At 34.9% G+C, this 19,357-nt stretch overlaps 1 protein-coding gene across 2 annotated transcripts; it reads right to left on the bottom strand.

Annotated features, from left to right (window-relative positions):
• Positions 1-978: 978 nt before the first annotated feature.
• Positions 979-19,038, bottom strand: LOC126692306 (uncharacterized). Of its 2 annotated transcripts, none has more exons than XM_050387868.1 (18): positions 18,671-19,038; positions 18,049-18,246; positions 13,995-14,133; positions 11,945-12,099; positions 11,468-11,551; positions 11,258-11,320; positions 10,475-10,606; positions 10,035-10,241; positions 9,000-9,119; positions 8,512-8,561; positions 6,435-6,597; positions 6,168-6,305; positions 4,795-4,917; positions 4,567-4,665; positions 3,636-3,725; positions 3,462-3,543; positions 1,648-1,778; positions 979-1,554 (listed from the first exon to the last, which is right to left on the bottom strand). In XM_050387868.1, exons 2-18 carry the CDS (start codon positions 18,175-18,177, stop codon positions 1,411-1,413), a joined length of 2,049 nt encoding a protein of 682 aa, XP_050243825.1. In that variant the 5' UTR covers positions 18,178-18,246; positions 18,671-19,038; the 3' UTR covers positions 979-1,410. The 2 variants fall into 2 exon arrangements, with proteins under 2 accessions (XP_050243825.1, XP_050243824.1); XM_050387867.1 differs by having other exon boundaries at positions 18,049-18,227.
• Positions 19,039-19,357: the final 319 nt, after the last annotated feature.

Here is a 19,357-nt window from a genome sequence, read left to right as displayed (position 1 = left end):
GTTTTCAAATGATTGTACCAATAAAGGTGAATGTGTATAAATTTTGTTTAACTATCCCGTGCATCGCACGGGTTAGCGACTAGTTATATTAAAACACAACTAATTTAATTTAATTCTCCTTGAATAAAATTGACACCATTTGTTGGCTCAAAAAAAAAAAAAAAAAAAAATTGACACCATTTGTACTCCATTAAGCATCGCATATTTAATTAGAGAGCCTAACGAACCTAAGAAATTGTACCCATTATTTAACCTACTTTAAAATTCAAAAAACTTTTGAAATCTAAAATTTTAATTTGAGTAATATTTAAATTTCTTGAATTAAGTAATAAATTTTTATCTTAATTATTGATAAATTATTTGGAACTTAGTAATAGATATAGAAGGTTGAACACGTTTTTTTTCCAATGGAATAATTTTTAAAATGAAATAAACTATCTTACTAATGCAAATCATTTGAAGCTTTAGTAATAGAAATAGAATGTTGGATTTGAACCCTGATCGATCTACAAAACTCTTGGTCTCGTGTCATCTTAGTATTACAAAAATATAAAAACAAAAACCAGCTGCATTCGTATAGAAACTACAATACACGGTTAAAATTAAAACTTCACGGACTCGAAACAAATAGAAATACTTTCAGGACTGAAACAAATAAAAATACTTTCAAAATGTATAACAAATGGAAGCCCAATAATCCAAGCTCATTGTTTTTGCCCTTTTTTTTCCCCCCTAACTTTGTCACCTCGACAATTGACAATTGTAAAATATTTTGTAAAAATTGCTCCAACTCTAAACCCGTTATATATGAAAAGGGAAATTTATCTTATGGAGCTGCAGTATGCATCAGCTCCGTCACAGCACTTGGCCCCAAGCTTCCGTGGAGCCCACTTGCTATGAAGGAACCACTGCATACAGTGACTGACTCTCTTAGATACTACTCAATAAAAAGAGTGAGAAGGGTGCACTCCATTACAGTTAACCCAAAGAGATATTCACATATAGTGATTTCTTCTTTTTCAAGGAAATGAGGTTATTAAAAATGGCTACCTTGTGAAAACTTAGCAATCACTACATATAACAAGAATATGATAATAATATACAAGGTGAATCTATCCCTAACTCTCCTGATCCGGACAACTGAAAGAAATAATTCCAGGCCTGATGTTGAAGACTATCAAGTGTACCAACTGGATCATACAACTCACCAGCCCAGCACACAATAAAAGATAATCGTGAAGTGTAGCTAATTATACATATCTCAAGAACCAATTTGCTGATGCCCAAGTACATACCGAACTCCAATAAAACTTGCAATGACTTGTGCATGTAGGCATCGAAGCCATACTTCAGTATCTGCTTCTCCTATTACCAGTAAACCTTGAAGGCATTGTGAACATCAATTCCCAATCACCTCCTTCGCGCTGGATTTGTTTGATGGTGGGCTTTGCTATCATTCCGTATCCTATCAGCATACATGGGAAGGCGAAGGATCTCTTGAATCTCATTCAACAAAATTTCCTCTGTGATATTGTCTCTTATGCTCCGAAGTACCTGTTTTTAAAACAAGCAAGCAACTTTAGTAAGTTCAGTTGGCTAAAATTGATACGAACGAGAAATTGTACAAAATTTAGTGACAAGCACAACCTTCCTGTAAGTATTGAAATCATTCGGAGTTGATTTATCTGTTCTGATTCGCATAAAGATCCATTCCTCAGTTTCAGAATCCCACGAACACTCAATAATCTTTCCTGAATATAATGAAGGATCTGAACCATCTGCAAGATTTTTAACCTTGGGAATGTAAGAAATTATAACAAAGAGAATATATTACCTATATTTATATCTAGATAAGCATAAAGAAATTAAACAGAAAATTAAAGCATATTCAACAATATGCCTAATAGTAAAATCATAACCAGGCTTAAAAATTACTAGATAACTCTCAAAATTGGATTAGAAATCCACAAAATTCAGATGGAAATAAGAGACACAGCACAAAAGCATCCAAAAAATGAGATCGCTCTAGTTAAATCACAGCCCTTTGTTGTTTTTACTTCTTTTTACGTTTTTGGTGCTAAAAATTGCATAACTGTATATTCAAAACAGACAATCAAAACAATAGATCATGAATACTAACTAATCATCCAAAAAATAGGAAAATTAAAAGAAGAAAAAACAGAAACAGGTAAGAGATGATATAAATCATGCCACACGACTTGGAAGTTTCAATCACTAACACCAAGCAAGAGGTAAGATCATGTGAATTTCCATGTGAATTTCATAGCTTTTGCAGTTTTCAATATATTAAGCTAGATTAAAGTTTTTTGAGACATATCAAGGTACATGGAGAGATCAACTAAGCACAACCAAAACCTACAGGAAAAATAAACAGGCTGTCAAAGATATTAAGAATTTGACAGAAATCTCAACCTGCAGGTCAATAAAATGCATCAATGCCAATTCTTAGCCTCTTTGAAGGTAGGGTAGTATTATCCAATCACAGTTATATTTTTATATAATTTATCTAGGTGCTTAAGTAAACAAGAAAAAAAAAAATCCCATCTGTTCTCAAAAATCTTTTAGGCCAAACTACACTTATCAAAGTTTGGGGTACTGTCATTTTGGAGGGAAGGATAACATTGAACAAAACCCATTTGGCTGCCATATTCTCCTTCACTGCAGCCAATGTTCTCTCTCTTCTCCCATATTTTTTTCCTATCTCTTTAGTTTGGGAGAGACAGTGATTTGGTATTACAAAGCTGCCTGATGGATTGGATGGGGCTTTGGATGTGCTTCTCAGTTGCCAGTCTGATTCGTTCTCGCATCGTAATGTTCAGCCACTTCTTGTGCCAAAATTTCTTTCCATTTTGATAGGTTTGACCAAAGAGACAAAAGAGAACACAATTTAAAAGAGGAAAGGGGAGATATGGTGCTAGAGAGCTACACAGATTTAGTTGGGTCGCTGTTAGCTAGATATGGAGGAAGGTGGGGCTGAGATGTGTGGATCTAGAGTGTTTGTGTGTATGCTGTTGTGTTTGAAGGAGAGGTGAGGGAGGAGAGGGAAATGAAAAGGCAGAAAAGTTATAAATAAAAAAAATGAAACAACTTTTATTAGCCACTTTTTAGTATTAAATGTTGGAAAAATACTAAACTACATCATTTATGGTGGTCAATGGCATCCCAGATAATGGGTATGGACGGAAGGACCACATTGAACATGTTTCAGAAGTTAGAGGGTGAAACTGAAAATTTTGTAACTTAGAGAGACCCAAATTAAATCAACCCCAAATTTAAAGGGTGTAAAGTGCAATTTAGTCAATATTTATATAAATCTCATAAGTGAAATCTGAGTACTGATTTGTGCCAATATTTTAGGAGCAATCCACATCCGTTTCAGAAATAGATAGTTTTGCAAGATGAGTTAATGAAAAAGAGAGGTGTGTGTGGAATGCATTAACCTTTGAATGCAACCCGACTCCCTTCCATCAGTCTCTTCTTCCCTCGTTCATGCACAAAAAGAAGCTCACGATCATCATCCACCTGTACACAAAAGTGGCTTCAGAGTCAGCATAGAGAGAAAAGAGAGAGATAACCAAATCAATAGCTAAAACTAATTAATTTGTTAGTACAACCTCGAAGAGAAAGTCAACTGAGTTCATGTGAGCAAATTTCCACTTCAAGAGGCCTTCATGTGTGCGAGGAATATAAGGATCATCCCAACCCTGGAAAAAAATAATCAGTAATCAATTTTGTAAAAACTTAAAAAAAGGTACAAACGCTTGTTGACTGTATAAACCACAGTGCTCTTCCCCCAAATGACAAAGGACAAGCCTTTTACATAGCATTAAGATTGCAGGCACCTGAGACAGGTCTTGCTAGCTTAGAGGGTTCAGGTCTCTGTAAACCTCTGATGTACTGGTGGTGACTTCAGGGCCTTCTAATACTTAAGTAGAAACATGCTTAAGTAGTAGTTGAAAGGTCATCTTTATGGCACTGAATACAAGGTAATAGTTGAAAGCTTATCTGATGTGGGAGCACAAACAGAAATTATTTCAAAATTTTATTTTGGGTTTTCATTGGATTATTTCATATTTGAAGCTTTATTTATTTAGTTTCAGTTATGATAGGAGTTAAATTTCATGTTCTTAGATGGTGATTAGTAGTTTGCATTAGTTTGGTTTAGTAGTTTAGGTTCAGCTAGGATTAGTTGTTATCTTTATCTCTTTGTTTCTTGGAAGCTCTATAAAAGCTCCAGATGGTTTATTTGTAGTAAGACTATTATTATCAATCAAAGATTTCATCATGAAAATACTTTTATGTTTGGTGGTGATTCCAAACAACCCTCAGGTGGCAAAGCATAAGGTTAAGCGTGGGACTGTTCTAGGTGGTCAAGCCTAGACTATCTTGCATCACTATCTTTATGTCACCGAGCAATACATAATGTTGAACAAATAGATTTTCTCCCAAAAAAAAATTTCTAGGAAAGTTAAACCTCATAAATCAGACAATTATGAATGATGTTTGAATTCCATAATTTTTTCACTATTTTCAATCCTCAACAACCTGAAAAATAAGACCATCTGATTCATGTGAAAGCTTTGGAATGAACTCCTTTAACACCTTGGTAACAGTAGAGAGCAACCAAAAGTCTTTCCTCCTCACCTGACAAACATTTAAACCAAATCAACAACCAATCCAGCAGTACTTACAAACAAAAAAAAAAAAAAAAAAAACAGCAGAAAGGAGATAAATGAAAATATAATTGAATGTTGACAGTCAAATAATACATACCCTAAAAGGTTCAAGGTCGTATCTATAATAAGGATTCCTACATTGGTAAAGATTGACGCGTTCATAATTCCGAGGTTCAATCACTTCTTTCTCAAGCATCTTCCAACGTTCATAGAAAGGCCGCTGCTTCATTCATAATACCATATAATCAATGCATCAACAGAGGGAGAGGGGGAGAAGGGGGTGGGGGGGGGAGGGGGGGGGGGGAAGGGGGAGAACAAATCCAGAAGAAGTATGCACTTAATTTTACTTGTAAAGAAATAAGTAAAGTGAATTAAGGACACATGACATCAAAAACAGCTTAGGCTATTTCACTGTCAGGAATACAATGTTGACTATTCTGTGAGCTGTATTACTAATAAAGCACATTTGTCTACTCCAAAATCTAAGCCAAATGGGAAACTTCAACAACTTGACAACAAAATATATCATAATGAGAACAGTGGAGGATATAAATCCAGGAGAATAGCTTATATATCTTACACAATTGTTTAAATATATATATTATCCGCTTATCATTTCTTTTTGTGACCCAGAAAGAAATCCTATAATATCCATTCAAAACTAAACTTCAGCAGGCATGTTACAAGAATAGCCAATGAGATAGATCTTAAGTCAAGATTAAGGAAAATTATTTTATAAGAGGAAGATTTAAGAACATATGATTTTCCAGAACCAGAAAAAGGAATATATGAATATAAGCAAAAGGAGAAGGGTAAATGCATGATTGCCAATATAATCAATGATTTGAGAAAATGAATATATTCAAAATAAGCAAAATCGGCACCAATTGAGGACAAGATGAGGGGTAGGCAAACAGAAAAACAATCTATTAGTATGAGTAATTTATTTCAAGATGAACCAATAAGAAGGATATACTAGAGGCTGTGAGATAAGTCCTGATTCCCAAGCATATTACAGTGAATATTGGTCACCATGAAACTAAAGGAAGAATTCATATAACAGACCCAAGTACTGGAGATAATAGCTGCCCCATGTTGGGTGGCTGAATATTGTACATGAACCAAACAAATAGAGGGATCATTGATCCACATGTTGTTGGTGGAAGTTACAAGATAAGGCTTTTTAAAAATTAAAAAAAAAAAAAAAAAAAAATCAGTACTACATAAGGTACTGATAATCTTCTTTGCCATGAACTGCATACACAGCAGTGCTTATGGAAAAAGGATTTGAGAACAACAATCATGTCAAAGGGTGAGAAAGCATGGTAACCAAGTAGTAATTCGCATAGGGATTTATGCAAGCAATATATCATATATAGTGAAAACCTAAATATTGAAATAAAGGTTTTCCTGCACAATGAGAATGAGACATTTAGTATGATTTTTTAATATAAGTACTGTAAATCCAACCTCTATTATAGAAACTTGATTGATTGCCATCATATCATAGATGAGATATCTTCTCTCTTTCTTATTTGTATCGGGAATTTTATCAATTATCATTTCCCCATCAAGTAACGTATAGTGATGAGTCTTGTCCGCTAAACCCTTAAACACAAAAAAGAAAAAAGAAAAAAAAAAGGAAAATGTCAGACAGGATCTCATCAATAAAATGAAGACATATATTAACATTGAACACAAGGAGCATTCAAACAGCAGAGGTATATGCATGCATACATCAGTCGTGTTTCTGCAAGGAAACCTCATCTGGACCCGTCGAAAATTAAAATTCCTATCAATTAAGTAACATCCATCCACAGTTATTAGCATCATATATCGTGTCCCGTCAGCTTTCCATGTGGCATAATAATAACGTTGCCTTAACAGTTGCAGATTGTCCCTGAATGCCATAAAATGGAACTCAGTCAGACACTTTATGAAACCACAATCAAGGGGAGCACTGAATGGAAAAGAACTTCTACAATCAACTGCAATAGAAAGTTGCCTTGCTGATCTGTAAAACTACAATGCCATGCAAGAAAACAAGAGCTACCATTTTCTTAAAATCTTTCAGATAATCAGTAAAAATCAGTTTCTAGTACCACATTCACTGTAATGCCAACAACCATAGTGACTCTAGTACATGCACTGCACACTTGTGTTTGACTAGTGTTCAGCTTTTCACAAATATTCAGTGACTAGTACATGGTTAAAATCAGAAATTACAATTAGCACAGTAACTTATTGAAGCAAAGTGATAGCAGCCATGAAAAAAGGGAATGCCTGCTGTGCTAATTGTAACTTCTGATTTTAACCATATTTGAAATCCTAAATCCATAGGGAACACATGATATCTGATAGAGAGGAGGTTCACATGGTTTCAAATGTCATGCCACAAGAAGTCTTTGGTAAAACCAGTTAATTAAATAGTACAGTAGTGATGAGCAATTTGAACTTGGTGACAGAAATGTAACTTTTGCAACATTTGTGCAAATTTTATGTTAGTATTATCACTGTGTTTCCAAAATAAGCTTAAACTCAAAGTTTTCATGAGTTTTAGGAGTATTCTCTAAATTTTTTTGACAGTCTATTAAATTTTTATTAGGTTATTCTAAAACAGTGAGTCCAGAGTCTCAATCCTAGTAATTCAATAAAGGCCCAATATGCTTAGTCATTATCAAAGGATCAGCTCCAAGTTCCATTCCTTTCTTCTTATCTCTCTAATTCTCTTTGAACATTGCAATAACTGTCCGTTTTGCTATTTAAATAAAAGCAGCAAATCAAAACAACCATATATAAGGATAATGAAAAGATAATAGCAAAGTCACATTCAGGCAATCATTTTTTTTTATAATTGCATTCAGGGAATCATATTAAACTTAATTTCAAGGTTAATTCCCTTCCCCCATACCTTCACCTCTACCCCCAATAAAAAGGGAAAGATGACTGCAGTCCTACACATTAGACAAGAATTAAGGAGAGGAATTTGGATGCAACATTTTTTTTTAATGATTCAGTTGGCCAAATAAGGATCAATTTCATATATTTTGTTCACAGCCAGTCCTAAGCTCAAAAAGGATGGTTGTGATGGGTTGACAACCGGCATAAAATTTAGTCACACTAGTATGAAAGGATCCTTAGTTCAAAGGAGAGCAATTGATGCAACAGGAACAAGTTGAGGCAAAAAAGGATGGAGAAAGACCAAAAATAACATTTATAGTAATAGTAATAAAGGACATGAATTAAGTGACCGAGCATATGACTTCAGATAGAATAGAAGATGGAAAAAAATACATGTGGCTGACCCACACTGTTCTTGAGCTACACTTATCAAAAACACACTCTTCTTGAGCTACTATTCAAAGCCCAGAACAGCAACCTGTGAACTTGAATTTTCCCCTTTATTTCGCCTTCAAATCAAATCCCTTCCTTACCCTAATTCCAACCCCGAGTGCCTAGTATTTTTCCAGCCTTTTCCACCACAAAATTCTAACCAAGACACCCTAATTTATCAATTTCTCCTCAAATACTTTGTCCTACAGTGGTTTGGACTCAGATTTTGTTCCCAACATCATTAATTCTAAGTTTTCTCCTTCACATATCAACACTCTTGCATACCAAAACTTGTAACTCAAAAGACAAATAACAATAAACCATTCTTTCCAAGACAAACTTCTGCCTACTTCATAAATGTGACAGTTGAACACAGAAAGCATACCAATGATTGAGGAACAAGTAGCCGTAAAATGCTTAATTAATACAACAGAACAGAACAACAGAAATTAACTTTTACTAAAGATTCAGGTAACTGAACTTGTTAAGAGAAACTGGGTGTGACCCTGGAAATTGTGAGTTTCCTCTTGCCTGAAATTAAAGGAAAAATCAGTCAGAACGGCTATTAAACATTTAAATACATGAATTGGGAAAAACACAACACAACAAGAAAGCAAGAACATGAGAAACACCTTAATGGACTGAAAAGAATATTAAAACAACACTATGGAATAAATGTGCTTGTAGAAGCTCGAACAAATATGAACGAAGCAGCAAAGACAACAAAAAAAGTAGCAAAATATTATATAAGAGATGTCTGAGTGATCTGAAAGAATTATTAAAAGATTGGAGTGAGTGTGCTGGAAGAACCTCTAGCAACATAAATATCATAGGACTTGCAAATCAAATTATGTATTAAAGATTACAATAAAAATTAGAGAAACAATGCAAACTCAGATTTCTCTATCTTAAATACAACGGTGTAATACTGCAGACATGACAAATTAGAGAGGAGTTTAAAGAGCCTACCCCAACACCCAACCTAAGTGTTTGATAGCAGAAATGACGCATTGCATCTTGCTGGTCCCTAGGTATCTCATCTCCTAATACATCATCATTGGTCATCTCTACATCTATCTCATGGGCCTCCTGAAACAAATAAAAGGTTTGTTAAAACCAAAAAACAAGAAGCATATGTAAGGTAAATGAAGAGCATGCAAAAACCGATACGAAAAAAAGCAAACTGTTGTTGGTTCCATCAAATTATCAATAAGAGTAGCTACCACATATATCATCTCAGATAACAATCTATTTGGGGAGGGGGGGGGGTGGTACCTTAACAAAGTTCCACACAGGTGTACCAATAAAGAATAAGACAGCTTGCAATAAGAAAACCAGTAACTATACAGTCATGTACACACTTAACATCAAAATTCTAGCCATAGTTTTTTTTTTTTTATCAATAAAGCATTTTAACTTGAAACAATTTTCTTGTCGAAATTTTTACATGGAATAACCAAACTTCCCTTTATACTCAGTAGTCAGTAGTAATTCATTCTTCAACAAAACATACATATTATTGTGCTATTTCTGGAGGTCTGTTTAGTTTCAAGGCATAGGACTATTAGAGCAACCCAACAAAATTATACCAGATAGGAGTAGCTAAATAACAATTAGATTTTTATGCTGTGTAGAGGGGACCTAAAAAAAATGCTGAACCTTATCAAAGTGCAAAACTGAACTTTTCTTCAAATCTTAAATCAGATCACTTGATCATATCTGAGGCCAATTAAAGATGTTGGAGGAGGATATTAACCCCCAGCTGTAAAGTATAGCTAGATTATAGACCTGACTTGAGAAAACAATCTAATTGTCAGTGTATCTAGGGCAGTTGATTTTATGTGCACAAACCGGCTTTTTTTCAAAAAACTAGGCTAATGACTCTCAAAGCTAAAATTATCATTTACCACTACAAACAGCAGCTTTCATTGGTATCACACCAATCATATAGTGAAAATAATTTCAGAAACTATCACCAAACTATACTTTCAAAACAATGCATACATGCATGGGAGTAGCCGAAACTCCATCATCATCATCATCTGGCACTGCTTCACCATTAAGATCAAGATCAGAAGATCTTTTCCACTCTGGAGTTGAAGGGCAAACAACCATCTCAGGCTTCTTTTCATGATAAAATGTATACAGTGCATCAATATAGTCTGGTTTGTAAATTCCTGGAGGACGTGCGTCAGCAAACATTTTGATTGCCTGCAGAATAGTCAAAGCACCCCCCCCCCCCCCCCAAAAAAAAAAAGAAAACACATTTAGAAAATACTAAAATGCAATTAACATGCTTATCCAACTTTCAAAGATCAATAAACAACAGACCTGGGTGAAAGAAGCTTGAAGTGAGCACATAATATAATGAACAATCCATTTAGAAAATATTAAAACTCAATTAACATGCTTATCCAACTTTCAAAGATCAATAAACAACAGACCTGGGTGACAGAAGCTTGAAGTGAGCGCATAATATAATGAACAATCATATATCCAGTGCGATTATGCCCATGTGTACAATGGACAAGAATATACTTCTTTGAGTGTTTCTGGCGAGCAACGAATTGTGAGACCTAAAAAGAAAAGGTACATTACAGATAAAGAATTCATACATACACATATAATACACACACACAGCGCATATAAGGCTTTCAAAAGCAATTGCTTAATTTTTAAGCCATATGGACACAATAATAATTCCAGACAAAGGCATTGGCCAGTCTTCCATGGTGATTCCAATTGGGAAAATTTGACAATCCAAGAGAAGATGATTTTTATTGTATTTAAAGAAAAGGGTGCACATGAAAAACAAACAAGAACTACCCATGAAGTCACCCATCCAAAGAAAGATGATTAATGCTTGAGAAAAAATTTGGTGCACAAATGCACACAAAAAAAACAAACCAAAGGACCACCCCAGAAAGTCACCCATCCAAAAAAAGATGACTAATGCTTGAGATAAAATTTGAAAAGCAAAACAAAGGACCACCTTTGTTTCTTATTGCTGCTATATGCCAGATATGTATATACTACTTGTGTTTCAACTCATTAAATGATACATGAGCAAAATATTTATGAAAAAATAAACCAATAGAATTATATATGATACATTAAACTACATAGCAGTCAGATACAGACAGGGATGTTTAAAAGAAGAAACAATACCTCATACTTTGGTACATTACCCAAAAAAACAAAAAGGGAGGAAGAAGAAGAAACAATACCTCATAGACAAAGTTATTTACAGATGCATTGTCAGGTACAGAATCCCGCCCCTTGCATTGAATCTAGACCACAAAACAATTTGAGGGGGAGAAATAAGAACCAGTCAATAATAAAATCACCCAAAACAAAGGTAAAAAAGAAGAAGAATTCAATCACTCAATTAGAAGTCGTAAACAGAAAACAGGAACTATATTGCAATTCACTGATACCTTAACATGCTTGATACCCTCTTTCTTCAAATCCGTTGCTGGATAGTAACGTGCAGTATTTGTCAAATCAATCACCAAACCAAGCTGAAAAATAAGTGAACAAAACTTAGATACCATGCAAACAAATCCCTCCACCCAAAAAAAATTATTAGAAAAAGTTAAAAAATAAAAAATAAACGATTCTTTTATGTTATTTTCTAACAGGAACGTGCATGTTTTATTTATCTCTTTCTTTTTTGTTAAAAGAAAAACAGCCTGGATGTAATATGCTCAAATGTTTTGACAGAGATATAAAGCAATCCAACAAGAAGTTCCAAATTCAAGAGCTATTTCCAAGTTAAACACAATATTCTTCCCTTCCTAAATGAAGAGAGTTCTCTCAGCTTTGAAAATTTCATAGAAGATGCCCTTTTTTTTTGGGGGGGGGGGGGGGGGGGGGGGGGAGCAAAAAAACCTTCAAAACCTAGGATTACTTACTTTTCTTCCTAAAACTCTTTGTTGATGAATCACTTGCTTAAATGAGTATCTTTTACCAGGAGGAACATTGTCATTGTAGGATTCACCAAGTGGAACCTTAGAAGGAATCATGACACCACATACTTCCTGACCAGCGGCAGGGCATTCCAACCAACCTGCAATATGAAGAACAAAACAGTTAAAAAAGGCAATGGAGATGGGAGGCAAAAAAAAAACTTCTAAAATAAACTAAATGATAAAAATCAAATCATTCCTTGCATCTGTAAAATATATTTTTAGTATATGGGACCCTTTTCTTTTTCTTTTTTGGATTCTTGGCTAACCTAAGATTGTCAGGAGAAATACAAACAAACAAGATAATGGCCAAATAAGACCAACTTTCAACAACAACAATCACTTAGATCATATGAACGCTACAAAAACTCTCAAGTTCCCAAGAGAAATGGAATAATTTTTTTCCAATATACATATTTCACATTATGACTAAATGAAAAATTGGCACACATCCCACCAAAACAAGATGCTGCCCATAGCAATGCTTTTTCCCTCCCGATACAAGTAATCTAAGCGATCACTATATAGTTTTCATATCAGTGGCGGAGCCAGGATTTGGCTTTTAGGAAGGCAAAATTTATACACATATGTACACGTGTACGCGCACACACACAAGTATGTTAAGTGATATTTTAGTGTTAAAAGTCAAAACCCATAAAATGATAGCATATTCATTACATTGTGTTTATAAGTTACAAATTATCTTCATGAATAAGCCTTTTTTTAGTTTTTTTCAAAGTCAAAATTACACTTATTCAAAAGTAAGAGGATCCTTATTATCAAAAGTAGGATAAAAAATTGGGGGTAATTTTGTACTTTTCTTCTTAATGCCATTTTCTTTCCTTTTTTTCTTCCCAATTTGGAAGGAGAAATGGTGGGCCCAGGTGGAAAACTTCATCCGCCCCAATTTCTTTCCTCCTCCTCACTCCAACCAAACAATGGGAAATTACATTTTCCTCTTCCTTTTCCTTCTCCCATTTTTCCATCCTCTCCCCACCACAACCAATCATGGCATAAAAGACATTGATAGAATAGGAAAGATTTTCTTTACTGAATGAATTTTGACTCATAGAAGAGATAATAATGTATTGATTATAAGTATGGTAAAAAAAAAATATATATATATATATATATATCAACAAGAAATATATAAAATAAATTCATATAAAAATATGAAAACCAAAAATAAATAAATAAATAAATAAATAAAATCAAATTATAATTGGGGAGAAGGGGGGGAAATCTAAACAAAAACCATTAACTAAATATTTTGCAGGAGGGAGAAGGGGGCAATTGCCCCCTGGCCGTGCCCATATTTCACATTACAAATTTCATGCATACTTCATGATAAATAATGATCATATACGTTTGTCATCAAAAAATAAAAATATAATTATCATATATCATATGTTGGAAATATTAGAATTTCATTCAATTATAGCTGAAGTTTGGTCCACGTACGCATCAATTGCTTCTTTATTTTTTCGATAATTCAATAATCAATAGTTATAATGGGAGAAGAGAGATTTCAATCCTAAACATCTCCATAAAAAATACAAGGAAATGCCAATTGAATTGCAAGGATCTTGGCACTTTCATTTTTTATTCCACATTAGAAAGTTTCAGGTGTAATTGGGTGTTTACGAAATTCATACCAATTGAATATTCAACAATGTGGAGTCAAATGTTAAGGCACTTAAAACTAGATTCTTAAGATTGTTGTTTGAGTGGTCCAAAACCATATGAACTGTGTGCATAACATATCCCCTCTTCTCAAAATTTTATCATCTATCAGAGACAGAGAGAGATAAAGAGGGAGAGGGAGAGAATACAAATTGCCAAGGAACTCTTTTGCCCAAAAGTATGGCAAAATTACTGTAGAACACAACACAATTCCACCAAACTAAACAGTAGAATTGCACTATTGACAATTAACTATATGCAAATCCCCCCCACCCTAAAAAAATAAACAAAACAAAACAAAAGAAGAACTTACCAGGGGGAAGCCTGCTTTTGTCATAAGTTTTAACGTTTTTTGTATAATAAAACTGATCATATGCAACTGGTTGAGGTACATGGGCTGGTCTGTCATCTGGACGTTCTCTTTTCAATCGCTTGCGTCTTTCATCACGCTCCTAACATGAGAAGCGCGCTAGATCAGCCATCATAAATAAAGTCTGGCACACAGATACCTACTTCAATGCTTATCTCTTGGTGCATGCATGCATGTGTGTGTGTATGAGAGAGAGAGAGAGAGCACAATACTACTTAAACCAGGAGTTATAGCATCCAATTTCATCAAAAACAAAGTTTGATAGGTTAAAACATAAAACAACTAAAATATTAAATTTATACTTGTTATCAATGCATATGAAAAAGAGTGAAAATTTCCTCCACCATCCTATTCTAAGTCCCCATGTACAGGGGGCCAAAACATAAATAGGATCTTCTGCATTCCTATGGTGTGCATAATTTAACTTGTGGTTCAGCCACTGGAACTGAGCATTTCCAGGGGTTTAATTCCATGAATGGTATAATTCCAATAAAATTTAGTCACTATTTTATGGATGGATCCATTATAGATGCTTGTTGGGCTCCTACTAACAATGCGCTACATGAGTCCCTGGATGCAGTGAAAAGTTGGCAAGGGTTAGCTAGGGCATTCCCTGTAAGCAAAATGTTTGTTGGAGCATCCCTACTAGCGAGTCAACAATGCGCTGCATCAAACCTCATATACAGTGAAAAGTAGACAAGGGTTAGGTAGGGTGTTCCCTGTAAATGGCACACCACAAAGGCATAACTTTGGTGGACTAGTGCGGGTAAAAAAGTAGGTCCAATAGAGTAGGATTTGTTTAGGCACTTGGAATTTAGGTTCTTTAACCAGGAAACTAACTAGAAGCAATAGATACAATTATTAGGAGGAGAATAAACATATTATGTCTTCAGGAGACTAAGTGGGTAGGTGAGAAATCTATAAAAATTAAACATACATGATATAAATTAAGGTATACATTACTAGATAATCTTTTTTTGATAACTTGATATAAGGAGAGCCTATTTCTTCAGGTTAGGAGGATTAGGGGTATAATTATGTTAATAAAACTTGCCCTAGGAGAAGAGACAATTAACATAATTAGTGCATACAATCCTCAAATAAAATTGGAGGAATCCATTAAGCATAAATTTTGGGAGGACATGGATGAATTGATTCAAGGGTTACCGAATGAGGAAAATATTTTTATTGGAGGAGACTTGAATGTTCATGTCGGAAAAGATAGTGGGGGGTTTTAAAGGAGTTTATTTAGGGTTGCGATAAGGAGCATGGAATGAACCAGGAGATTATATCCTAAACTTTGCACCAGAGTACCATCCCTTCGCATGTGGCTAATAAGATTGAGAAGATGCAAAGGGACTTCTTGTGGGGGGATTCGAAGGCTCATTTGGTGGGGTGGGATAAGGTGTGTGCTCCTAAGGCTAATGGTGGTTTGGGAGTAAGGAAATTAAATACTTTTAATAAAGCCTTACTAGGAAAATGGTTATGGCGGTTTGGGGTTGAGGAGACTCGTCTTTGGAGGAGGGTTGTAGCTTTGAAGTTTGGGGAAGAGTGGGGGGATGGTCTTCCAAGCTGGGTAGGGGTGTTCAGTGTATGGGATTGCTACTAATAGAGAGGCATCTGTGGCCTCGTCTCTTGAACGGTTGGGGATTGAGGCTCGGAGAAGCTGGAAAGTTCGTTTATTTAGGGATCCAAATGATTGGGAGTTGGGTGATGTGGATGAATTCCTTCATACCTTGGGTTCTAATTTACCTCAATCTGATCGTATGAGATGGAAGTTGTCAAAGAAGGGGGATTTTGACATCCGCTCATTCTATAATAAGTTTCGAAGTCCCTTTTCTATTATCTTTCCTTGGAAAGGTATTTGGAAGGTTAAGACTCCTCCGCGCGTCTCTTTCTTTGTTTGGACTACAACTTGGGAGAAGATTCTTACAGGGGACATTTTGCAGGGTAGAGGCTTTGATTTTGTTGACTGGTGTATTATGTGTCGTTGTAATGGGGAGACGGTGAATCATTTGCTACTCCATTGCGAAAAAGCTTATCAGTTGTGGAGCTTGTTTTTTAGATCTTTTGGGATTTCTTGGGTCTTGCCAAGATCGGTTGCAGATACGCTTTTTGGTTGGTGGAATTGGTTTGGAAAGCACTCTTCTAGCATTTGGAATTTAGCTCCGTTGTGCCTAATGTGGTGTATTTGGAGGGAGCAAAATTGGCGAACTTTTGAGGACATGGACAAATCCGATGACCAGTTGCTTGCTTCTTTTAGTGGTTCTCTTTTTGATTGGTCTAGGGCTTGGGAACTCACCTCTAGTGATTCTCTTCCTTTGTTCTTTAGTTCTCTCCTTTGTAATTAGTTCTTTGTTGGTTTTTGTTTGTTTTGTTGTTTTTTTCTATCTGTTTGTTTCTTTCACTGTACTCTTTGTTCTGCCTTATGTTTTTTCATGAGGTAGCTTCTTGAATATACATCTTTCTTACTTATCAAAAAAAAAATATTAATGAATACTCAGTTTAAAATGAGGGAATCACTTTGACACTCCATTTGGGAGGAGGGAAAGGAAAGGAAAGGAAATGAATTATTTTGGAATATCCCTTTCATTCCCTTGTTTTGGATTTTTAATGGAGGGATTGGAATGGTAGGAGAGAGCAATCATTCATCTCTATTCCCTCAAAATATCAAATTTTATTCCCCAAGATTGGGAGGAATTGAACAGAATGAAATTAGGTTTAATAATTTTTTCACTAAAACACCCAAAATGCCCCTATACATTTAGCCCTTTATTTTAAAATAAGGGTCTAATAGTAATATTGTCATAAAATGCTTTATTCCTTTCCCTCTATGCTACTTCCAAACAATGTTATTTACCTTCCATTCCTTTATTTGAAAACATTCAAACAAGATTACTTAATTTCATTCCATTCCCTTCACTTATTCTCCACTCCTTTCCATTACTTAAATACATTCATTCCTTTATGATTTAATCATTCCATTCCTTTATGAACTCTCAAACGAAGTATAGGTACCTTCAAGGGTGGGACAACATTAGTCTGATGCAGCCCTAGGCAAATTATTGATCACAAAAATAATCCTAGTAAGAGGGGCTTTCTTATTAGTCATCTGTTGCTGCATTGTCCTCTTGTTTCTAATTTGTGTGCTTTCTTTCTTAATTTGTCAAGTCAGGTTGGCTTGGGTTATGCCAATTTTTGTCGATGCTATGTTGGAGTCTTCGGCTGGAGTTCGGGGAGTTCGTGGACAAGTACAAGTATGGAGGACAACTCCAACGTGTCTTATGTGGTGTATTTGGATGGAACAAAATCACTGTACATTTGAGGGGGGGGAGCTATCTTTGCCAAATCTCAAGTTTCTCTTTTTGAAGACTATTCAAATGGGAATTACAGTCATTTACTCTATCCATGTTTTCTATGATTAAGTTCCAAGATTCTTTAAGCCCCTGCCGTTGATACAACTTTGCTCTTTTCATTCTACGTTCTTTATTTTCACTTGTGTTGTCATTTTTTCATTGTATACTTTCTGTATATGGTAAGGCCGCCTACCATGACCTCTCCCAGACCCCGCAAAAGCAGGGACTTTGTACACTGAGTACATCCTTTATGAATTGCACTTATTTATCACCAAAAAAAAGGGAGGGAGGGGCAACAATTTTATCCTTACTTAAAAAGTGGAAAAAATGGATGTTGTAAATATTGTAGGGTGATACCAAAAGATGGCGTAACCACTCTACATAGGGTGGTGGTACTAGATATTTGTATTAGAAACAACATGACTCCATTAGAAAAGAGCTCATATCTAAACCATGCAAAATCTCCATGAAATGACTTCATACATATGGGATTACCAAACTACCTTCCTGGAGTGCTAGATTTTGATCAATAGCTAAAATAAGTAAACTGAGAAAATTCATCCAATTATCATGACTGACAGCAAACAGATTCTTCTATGGAAAAAAGGGCAGTTAAGTCAAAAGATAAAAAAGAGCAGTACCCGGCGTGCTATATCAACTGCAGACTCTATACGTTCTTCTGGTGCTGTATATTCTTCTATATGCTGTCCAAAAGTGTCTTCATCTTCTTCAGGTACCGGTGAGGCATTCAAATCCATGGAAACAATCATTCAACATCCAAATGCCCGCAATTCTCTCGCGGGAATTACAAGCTCATTATCTGCATCATTTGCATTGTACTTTGCATAAACCCCACGTCCCAAAAATAAAAAAGAACCAACTAAGAGTGAGAAATAAAAACAAAAACAAAAAACTTAAGGGAATCTTTATAGCAGCCATTAAGTTCAGCTGAAGCACTAAGTATGAAATAGTTACAATAGTATTTATTTAATCGAAAATGGAAAACACAATTCAGTAACACTAATTCTATGCAAATTATAGTTTTCCAAAACTCCAAGCAAACCAAAAAAAGAAAAACCCAAAATATTTCAAAAGTAATTTTTCGTATTTCATTCCACGCATTTTCTCAGTACCCAAACAGCACGAAAGTTAAGAAAGACATGCAGCTAAACCCTAGCTTAAGCGAATTTCAAACCAAAACCAAAAAAAATGAAAAAAGTTTAAAAGTTTGCTTTGAAACAATCAAAGTAGAGAAGCAAAAACCTGAATGTAATCGACGACAAAATTCTGGCTGGAACGACGATCCAGCTCGGAAGCAGAAATTTGTTGCGGTGTTGCAGAAAATTCAAATTGAGGTTTCCACGATCAGAGAAAAAAAATGAAGGAAGGTTGTTGATTGTGGGCGTGGAGAGAAGGAAAAACCCTAGAAATTGTAGTACCTTTGGTGTCCTTCGTTGCCAGTGAGAGCCGAAACCCTAGCTAGTCAGAGAGAGCGAGAAATTGAGAGAGAGAGCGAGAGAGGGTTTGTTGAATTAGAGAGAGGGTTCTTTATAACTAATCAATCCCTAGAGAGAGAGAGAGAGAAACAGACAGAGACAGAGAGAGGGGGGGGAGAGGAAATATTATTTTTTTGATAATCAGGGGGAGAGGAAATACACAATTTTGGAGTTACTAACTTTATATATATATATAAACCATGGGATTAAAAAAATTAAAAGACAAAAACAAAAGATTTATCATAAAATTAAAAATGGAAAGAAACGATTTTGTTAGCAACGCAGGTAAGATGCATTTAACATTTTTATTATTAAATAATATTTTTATATATTTAAAAAAAAAAAAAAAAAAACAGAGTCAAAAGTGTAGTGTACAACTATAAAAAAAAAAGTATACACAACTACAATGAATCGTTTTTTTTTTTTCTTTTCTTTTTTGAGAGTGTACAATGAA

The sequence above is a fragment of the Quercus robur genome, chromosome 7 (assembly GCF_932294415.1).
Source record: "Quercus robur chromosome 7, dhQueRobu3.1, whole genome shotgun sequence".
Lineage (NCBI taxonomy): Eukaryota > Viridiplantae > Streptophyta > Magnoliopsida > Fagales > Fagaceae > Quercus > Quercus robur.
Note: the sequence above shows the minus strand (reverse complement) of the source record. Positions and strands in the feature narration are given on the sequence as shown.